The sequence below is a fragment of the Opisthorchis viverrini genome, assembly GCF_000715545.1.
Source record: "Opisthorchis viverrini unplaced genomic scaffold opera_v5_1, whole genome shotgun sequence".
Lineage (NCBI taxonomy): Eukaryota > Metazoa > Platyhelminthes > Trematoda > Opisthorchiida > Opisthorchiidae > Opisthorchis > Opisthorchis viverrini.
This window is the reverse complement of record NW_008751657.1, coordinates 1,537,042-1,546,283: the sequence shown is the minus strand read 5'-3', so window position 1 is coordinate 1,546,283 and position 9,242 is coordinate 1,537,042. Positions and strand designations below refer to the sequence as shown.

The window sequence follows — 9,242 nt, the reverse complement described above, 5'->3', positions numbered from 1 at the left end:
TTATATTATATTATAGTATATACATTATATTATGGCATATTATAGCATATTATACAGAGAGACAGAAGCATCAAGTATAGCTGCAAACCTAATCTTCAACTCATTTTCCGTGCTCGAAAGTAACTTTTTCAATAAATTCATCAAACGGCTTTCACAAGTGTAAGACGTAGAAGATTATCAGGGGCATCATAAGGTTTCGGAATACATCCACACAAATAGCCACCACGATTTAAGTGATCAACATACGGGTTCTTATTCCCGTCATATTCTTGTCCGCCTTTCGTGGTAGTTCTATTTACTTGTTATGAACTTGTTATGTTATGTTTGAGATTCAAACATGAAACTTAACATGGTGCCTACGCTTTCTACTAGAACAAGGAGAAACGGGAGGAAAAGCGAGAACAGGGCTGAATAACCTGAAAGCAACCACGGAACTTACTGCGCTTTAAAGTTCCTGGGGCATCATACGGCAGAGCGTCAACGTGAATCAACTTCACTGACGGCCGACTAGAAGCTACTCTTGATTAGCCTATCATTTGCAGGAGATCACTTAGCAGATATTCTATCCAGAAGACTGACCAATCTGTTGAAGCAGGCTTGCACCTTAGCGAGACTCAGAGTAGTGTTCACTGACCAGCCTTTTTATGTTCAGAGATTCAATGATAAACGGCCCGTGCTGACCAATTCAAAGTTAGTTATTCTTTCTCCTGCTCATATAGACTGCATTATCTGGGTAGGTTGGAAAGACACTTGTCAAAACGTATCCGAGAACATTGCCCGGCATCACTGACTACAAAGCTGGGGCACAAAAACCCAGGCTGGACACTAGCCCACTTGGTGGACAGTAGTCATCCAGTTGAATCTGAAGTGCTACCAAAGTTATGTATCGAGGACTTAGATACATCTCCATATGATGAAATCCCCATTGAAAATCCCCAATCCCCTTGACTCTATCGATTAATCCCAATGACACACGACAGCTGCTAATGATGGCCGTGGTCCTAGATATACACTCGTTTCAATCCTCACTGTGATCTCGCAGAAACACTTACAGGCCATAAATATCTATCCTAACAGACAAACAGGACTACGAATTCAGACAGACAAATGTGATAAGCTCACAAGTCCCATCTTCTCTGATGTCTTGTGAATGTTCCCAACTCCTCATATTTCTTGTGATTGTAGTGCTGAGCCTTCATATTGTCACCTAGGTGCTCATCTTTTCACGTTTTATGAGAGCCAGTTGAAGACTTTGTCAAGGACTCACGCTTGCTCATAAAAGCGAACCATGCGCGCGTTTTTCTGAATGCACAATGTGGCTGCTTGTATCCTTCGGATTGGTGTGGTGAAATTGAGTAAAACCACCAGGAAACATTAATTACATCGTTTTTACTTTACACTTCTATCCTACGTTACAGCCGGACTGTTGTGTTTCGAGGCGATTGTAAGCATAAGCACAAAAAACAAGGGAGACGCAATCTTTGCAGTGGGGTTATGAGCACGACAGAGCACAAATGCCTACATGGAGTTCATTTAAATGCTGGTTGAAATACCGGGATAACGACTGCTCAGCTAGCGTATAACGTGAAAAACTCTGTCTCGTGAACCCACAGGAGGTGGAAGTTGTTGAAGCTGAGGTTACAGCATGTGACGGTACGTATAACCTGGTCAAGCTATACGGTCGAAATCATCTGCAATTCTTTTATAGCCTTGGTAAAATAGCGTAGAAGTGGCTACTGTCCAATTCCTTTTCCACATGATCGCGCCAAAACAAGGGCGGTGGAACGTAATCAGATAAAATTTTCGAAAAATGACAGTTACGGATAAACATTGAAAAAATAGGTAGTGGGCTGTGGAAACTCCGAACTGGGTGGCGGAGTGAATCCATTCTGGATGATACACGATTAATATGGCGTGCGCGGAAGGCAACTAAACGCATTTTCAAGAAGTCCACGGGTGACCAAAAACTGGAGTGGGGCGAATGAAGTTATAGTGAAGGTATACCTCATTTTAATTTCTTAATCGCACTTATAAACAGGGAAGTCACAAGAAAAAAGGTAAAGGAAAGGTGAAAAATTGGAAATTAGTTGAAGAACTCGGCAATAATTAGCGAAAAATGAACTTGAAAGGAAAATTATCACAAAATGCTGCTACAGGCGGATTACTACCATCGAAAGTTGTTCTTCCTTATCGAACATAACGATGCCATTATTCTCCCCAAAACGTTAGACCAAAGGTGCCCCAAACGTGTGCTATAATGGGTTACATATCAATATTAAACCTCTCATCCTCTTTCTCATGGATATGATTGCCTGTTTTATTCAGTCATTCACGTACGACTTGTGTATGGGGACACGTTCACCAGGTGAAACGTCTGTCAACTGACCATGTAGGTTGACTCCATTGCTCGACGCTAAATTGCACGCATTGCGTACTTGGTGTATTATTGGATAGACGTGTTACGACCACTTCCCGTTTGCTTCTATGTTTGTTTTGTGCAGAATCCTGATCTTCATGACTCAAGATATACAATTCAAATTGAATTGTAACCCCTAAATTCCCATTATCTGCCAGTGTTTACGCCACCGCGCTTTAAGATTCCACACAGTGCGGTGTATACTCAGGTAAAAAAAACTATTCTCTTTTCATAAAGGAAACTACTCGCAAGGTTGCTGAAAACTCTTCGACGGCTCACGACCGGTTTTACCCTTCTTGGGGCTCATCAGGTAGGCGCAGTCCCCGAGTTTCCGTCGTAAACGAGAGATTCAGTTCAATCTCTCGTGAAAAACAAATTGAGTTGCAAATGAGTGTATTTCTCGAAAACTATTCTCTTGTTCCAAAGATTTGATCGAGAAAAAATATCCTCATTTTATACAGCCATTATGCTCAAATCTCTCAGGGCATTGGCAGTGCATGCATTAGCAAATCTGTTTCCATAATGAATTGTCGGCGTCTGGTCCGTTCGAAGAGTACATGAGGAGGCCTGGTCTGGATAAATAGCTAGACGCAAGTCGCCTTCACAATCAGCTGTTTGAAAATCTGCCTTTTGTTCTACAATCTGATTTGCCTGGTTATTTGTTGCAATAAAACTGAGTTATCTAAATGGTGCCATTTTAATAAATAAACGAAGAGTAATGTTAATCTATCTGATGAGCCCGGCAGTCGTAATCAGCTATTTAAAGCACACAGAGCGTCAATCCACCATGTGAAAAACAGATCGTAAAGAAGGCATCTAACTTTGGAAGATGGGATTTTTAGTGTTCTCACTTAGTGAAAACAAAAGGATTCTTGCAGAGAGTTAATAGCTCCAATTTCGGGATCTAATTAAAGGTGAACTTGAGTTGGGTGAGCAAAGCCTTGTATGGCACCCAGACAAAAGCAAGTCCATCGGACTTCGTGGAAGGGCACCAGTCTTATATGTAAGCTGGCTGAATATTAGTGATGCTGGAATTCAGCATTGTTTGATCCTATATTGAAAGAAGTGGTTTGGAACTCAGGAGAAAGTATCAACAACACGAGTTGCTTCCATCGTGTATTTGGAAACGGAGTATAGTCGGACATGCATAACTATCCAGTTTTAGTCCTAGTTCGCCTCTTTTGTGCGACTTCTAATTAGGCTACCGGGTAAAAAATGGAACACAACTTCAATTGTGCAGTCTGAAGATTTGACTGATACTCAGTTACCGGGGTGAGACTGAATATTAAGCACATTGCATGAAACGCACCGAGGTGATGAGTTCAGCCAGTCGTAAAATCCTCAACTCACGAGGTACTGGATCCACCGCTGCTTAAGTTGTGATGGGTTATGAGCTAATGCTGGGCGGAATTCACGGGAGATGCTTACCATGAAGCAGACGAATCAAAAGGATTGTGAAGGCAGTCGATAGCTGAAGCTGCCTATCCCGCGGTCTACTAGGCTAACAACATAGACCACCCGGCATGAGCACTGTCACTGAACTGTTAGAGCATTCTGGGCCTGAGCTTGTCCAGACTTGTAGATGTATTTGTCAGCTTCCTTTCCTGTAACTGGTTCGATCAGGCTCCAGTCGGCTGGGAGCGCTGCGCAACTTGGCCTGGTTATCCACGTGGAACAGAAATCACCTGTTTCCAGTACTTTTTGGCATCGGAGAGTAGGTTGTATTTTCTTTTGTGCAGTCCTCTACGCGACCCATTAAATAAACAGCTGAATCTTTCACCGGATGACGGCGTAGTTGTCCCGGGGAACCTGTGTTCGGTTGACCAACTGGTGACGGCGTTGCGTGATAGGTATTCACGTGCGCAAATGTCCTGCATGCGTCGACTTGCTCCAGTGTCATGAGTTTGGATCCCAACCCTGAAGCAAAGGTCAGAAGGTTAGCATTAGCGGGCGAACTATCAGAGTTGGATTCCGAGAGTGACAAGTTATAATCCACGGTTTATTCAGACCTGTGTAACGGCAGATATTACTGATAAGCCATCCGAGTAGTGCGTTATTTTCTCCAAGCTCCGTCCCGCGTCCAATGGAAGGTGAAGTTTGTTACGGAACTTGTGAAACTGCTTTGCAGTTTCAGTTCACAATTGCGTGCTAGTCAGTGGATATTGACGTTTACTTTACCTATCCATGTTCGTTTACTTTCTTCTCCATAAGTTTGTAACTGCTTACCTGGTATTTGCTTATGAAAGACGGCAATGAACGGTTATAAAGCATATCGAAAACTGATGGTGATATGAGGAGGTTTGATAATTTCGGTTGAAAACTACCAAATCTCATCAGACAGCTATCAGTCTGTTAGTGGTTCAGAAGGAGAGTAATTTTACGCGATGGATGAAACCCCCATCTGAGAAGTCGTCACTTGAGAAGACAGTCGATCAGGACCACCCGATATGTCTTCTGTGATTAAGAGTAAGCGGGGTCATATCATGTTTGAGTGAGAGCTAATCATCCTGCTGTTCAGTTGCTCGTAGCTGAATACCTAGGAGTGCAAGTACTAGCCGGAGGGACAAGGCTTTGTGAAATGCGAACTGCTAGTGATTCTAATAAGAACAGAGCAACTGTTCGGTGCTTGTCGTCTTTCCAGCATAGACCTGCTTCACTTACAGGGTTAAATCTCAATTTGCTATTGAAAGTTTCCCGTTTATATTTGGCATATTCGTTGGGTTTAGCTTCACAGCGCGCTATCCGTGGTTCGAGCCTAACATCCGCATCTCGATTGTTCATGTCTATGCTAGGGCAACCTGGCTGTAGCTCCACCTTTGTGCTTCCTTCAGGTGGCACGGTATCTACGCACTGAAAGCGTACTACAGTTGTGCGATCATTATTTCTTATTTTATTTAGAAAGCACTATTATGGCTGCTAACAAAGCATTGGAAGGCAGGCATTGGCGGGAATATACGGTAGTTGTCCTACCATATTCATTTGGCCTGATGACGTGTGCACAGTTCGCCATCAATGAATTTACTGAGATAACGCCGCACAAAAGCATGTTTCCAGGCAGGTTCGGAAGTAAAAAAATTAAATTGTTTTAATGAACCTGTTTTCCGTAAGGTCCTATCCGTTGGTACAGGAGCAAAGCCTAAGTCAGAAATATATGAGGTAATCTGTGGAAAAGACTAACTGTAAACTCAGGTCATCAATGGGATAAACGGAGTGTCATTTTCGGGACTGATGGTGTGTAGTGGTATAAGATGCTGATAGGCATACGCATGCAGTGAGTTAGCCATTTACATATGGTGCTTCTGACGACGAGAAAGTAGCTGTCGGTGTCCAATAACCAGCACTTCTGTACGACCGTAACAGCATTGTGCACACAAAACAGGCCAAGCATCAAAGCGGAGAAATCAAGTACACTGAGCAGTTAAAGTACATTCGTCTTCCTAAAAAACCTCATTCTATTCAGTATTTTTTTTCTTATTTATCATTCATGTGTTCATGTGCCTTGTGTGGCTCACAAACCTACACAGTTTGACGAATAAGGTTATCAACCAAAAGATATTAAAGCTCGTGAGCCTGTAGCGTGTGGGCGTTTTTGTTCGTGAGGAATCTTATTTATCATTCATGTGTTCATGTGCCTTGTGTGGCTCACAAACCTACACAGTTTGACGAATAAGGTTATCAACCAAAAGATATTAAAGCTCGTGAGCCTGTAGCGTGTGGGCGTTTTTGTTTCGTGAGGAATGCAATCGACAATGAAGTTATAGTTTTAGAATAGTGACCAAACACCACGCCCTTTACAACATGACAAAACGTTCCACACCCTTGCAGTAACTATGAGGACTGTCAAATTGACCATCAGATTGGCCATCAAAGATTAAGCAACCAAAATGACGATTGAGCCTCAGACGTCCCACTCATCGGAATAACTCAATTCACTTTTCAACTTTGATACTCAGGCATAACCAAGTCCAAAGTCACAAATACATAGGGTCCAACTATTCGAGTGTGATTGAAAGTCTTTCCTGGTCCCTTCATATAAATATGTTTTTTAAAAGTGACGAAATTAACAAGGTGTTTATCTGGTCTTCACTATAGTTTTTGCTCGCTATTTGGTGCCCGATACGCATATAAATTAAACACGGAAATTTGAACATCACGGCAAAATGCGATTCGAATTGTGTTATCTGGTTGCACTTGGTTACTTTGGTGTCTTGGGGAGTACCATTCCTGTGAGTTTGACCCCGCATTATCCAATATTTAATACATTATATTAACTGATTTGTCTGTTTTTACTCTATCTACTGGTTCACACCACATACCCAGGAAGTGGAAAATGCTCGGCAGTTGTACGAAGAGTTCAAGCTGAAGTACCAGAAGTCGTATTCAAATGACGGTAGGTCCGACGCTTGTGACCAACTATGCCTCATGACATTTAGACGACGAATATAGATTCAGAGTTTTCAGGGATAACCTATTGCGCATAAAGCAATTTCAGAACATGGAGCGGGGAACGGCAAAGTACGGTGTGACTCAGTTTTCTGACCTCACAGGTAAGGACCTCAATGAACGGACTGATTTGGTAAAATTACCTCGCACTCAGCTCAGGAGTTCAAGGTTAAGTACCTAAGATCGGAATTTGGTGGTGGTGTTCCCGTGGACAGGGAATCGGTTCCATTCACACAGACGGCTGTGAATGACGACAACTTTGACTGGCGAAATCGTGGTGCTGTTGGACCGGTATTGGACCAAGGAGATTGCGGATCGTGCTGGGCATTTTCTGCGGTTGGAAACATCGAGGGTCAATGGTTCCGTAGGACTGGTGAGCTCTTGAAGTTAAGCGAACAGGTGAGAGTCAGACAAATGCACGAACAGAGTGGTACGATAGAAAAATAAACGCGTCTAAGTCACATATAGAGGTTGATTTATTCTCCTGTTCAATAATTTTTTGAAGTTACAAATGACAGACTCTCGATTTTATTCTTACCGTGTAGCAACTCGTTGACTGCGATGAGGTGGATCAAGGTTGCGACGGCGGCACTCCTCCACTGGCTTTCAAGCAAGTTGTGGAAATGGGCGGGTTGCAGCTGGACTCCGACTACCCATATGAGGAGAGTGAAGGACAGTGCAGAATGGTGCCCTCAGAGTTCAAGGTATACATTAATGGCTCAAAACTTCTGCCGGAAGATGAGGAAGTTCAGGCTCAAATGCTCAAGGAAATCGGGCCTCTAAGCAGCGCTCTAAATGGCATTTTCCTGCAGGTGAGTCACCGTTATTTTGTGGCTTGTTCTTGGGTGCAAAACCTATAACTTTTTATGTTTTTCAGTGAACCGTTTGGGTGTAGTTTTTTTGCCATCAATGATGTGTGTGTGTGTGTTTATCAATGAGTATACCACTGAAGGGAAGGTTTAAGCTGCATACAAGCAACATAAGCGTTATGAACCTCAATGATTTGAGGTTGGTGAATTTGTCCCACTAAGAAGGTTCAACCTCGCGTTGTAGAATATCTGACGGAAAAGCAACACCGGCCTGCACTTTAACATGTGCATATATTTCATTATTATGTGAAATGATGGGATGCTAATGAAATAATAGTTTAGTTCCTGTGATTTGCATGTGTGCACAAATCTTGGCTAACCCTGGCGATACACTTTCCATTTCCTAGTTTTACCAGGAAGGGATTTTGCACCCCCTGCAACCCCTTTGCGATGTACAATCGTTAAACCATGCTGTTCTAACTGTCGGCTACGGGAAAGAAGGCAGGCTTCCATACTGGACGGTTAAAAACAGCTGGAGCTCCATGTTTGGCGAAAATGTAAGTACAAAAACTGACCTCTGAGATGAGAGTGCAAAATTTGAAAAAGTACTTGAAAAAGTCTGATTTCTTTTCTGACTAATAACACGGCGAATTGTTCCTCAAAGTGTTGGTGCAAACTTTGTCTATCTCAGCAGATCATCTGTAGAATGAATGAAGAAAACACGACATAATTAGCTATATATATGTGTATATATGTACGAATATGCTGCCCCAGGGACACTTGTATGGTATATAGCTAGTGTGGCACTTGGCAAATATAACGATGCTGGTATCTCTGCGATGGACGAGTGACTAGTTTGCTCACTGTTGTGCCTGACTTTTCTATCCAACAGATGGCTACCAACAGGGCTTATACATTTTCACCTGTTCATGTTATTTGAAGTGGCCCAAGGAGGTGCCTAGGGTATACGCTAGTCCAAAAATTATCGACCGACTGGTAGACCCGAGGTCATGGGACACGAAATACTATGCACCTATTTGAAATTATTTTTGCCTATATCATTTTTGATTGGTGTATAGTGGAAGGTCAGCCACCAAGATCGTACATTTACTTGTTCTGTTAACTGGCCATTCTTAGATAAGATATGAAGAGATTTTCAAATGCCTAAAGGAAGTTGTTGGAGGGCTGATGAACGCTGTCATAAAGGGTTCTGGACTAGACGACCAGATAATGTATAGACTGAATGAGAGTTTGAGTAGTAGGTGATCGTATTGGAATAATTAATTATCTGCTGCTTTGAAGGCGTTTAAAAGGAAGGCGTAGAAACAGTCCTAAAGGAGGGAACAACCGATGTTGTACTTTCTAAGTCTGATCAGGTAAAGCTGTTCCTCAGATGTTTCTCAGTTAGAAGGATGTCAGCTTATGCAACAAAATTTTTATTCGAAACTTGAGTACCAAATAAATCAGAATAGTTTCATACAGAAGTGCTGCGTGCGCTTCCAAATGTGGTTGATTAGCCGTTTCATCAAACCTGAGTTTTATGCTTACAAACAATGGCAGAATATATATATATA

The 9,242-nt window shown here is 42.4% G+C and overlaps 1 protein-coding gene across 1 annotated transcript in view; it reads left to right on the top strand.

Moving 5' to 3' along the window:
* Window positions 1-6,576: 6,576 nt before the first annotated feature.
* T265_12433 (hypothetical protein) overlaps window positions 6,577-9,242 on the top strand; it is a gene marked incomplete at both ends in the record, with an annotated part of 2,887 nt that continues 221 nt past the window's right edge. Inside the window, 6 exons of the mRNA XM_009163849.1 lie at window positions 6,577-6,642; window positions 6,737-6,806; window positions 6,850-6,963; window positions 7,014-7,258; window positions 7,405-7,671; window positions 8,076-8,225. Of these exons, the coding sequence (XP_009162113.1) occupies window positions 6,577-6,642; window positions 6,737-6,806; window positions 6,850-6,963; window positions 7,014-7,258; window positions 7,405-7,671; window positions 8,076-8,225 (912 nt within the window). The remainder of the gene's footprint in view (window positions 6,643-6,736; window positions 6,807-6,849; window positions 6,964-7,013; window positions 7,259-7,404; window positions 7,672-8,075; window positions 8,226-9,242) is intronic.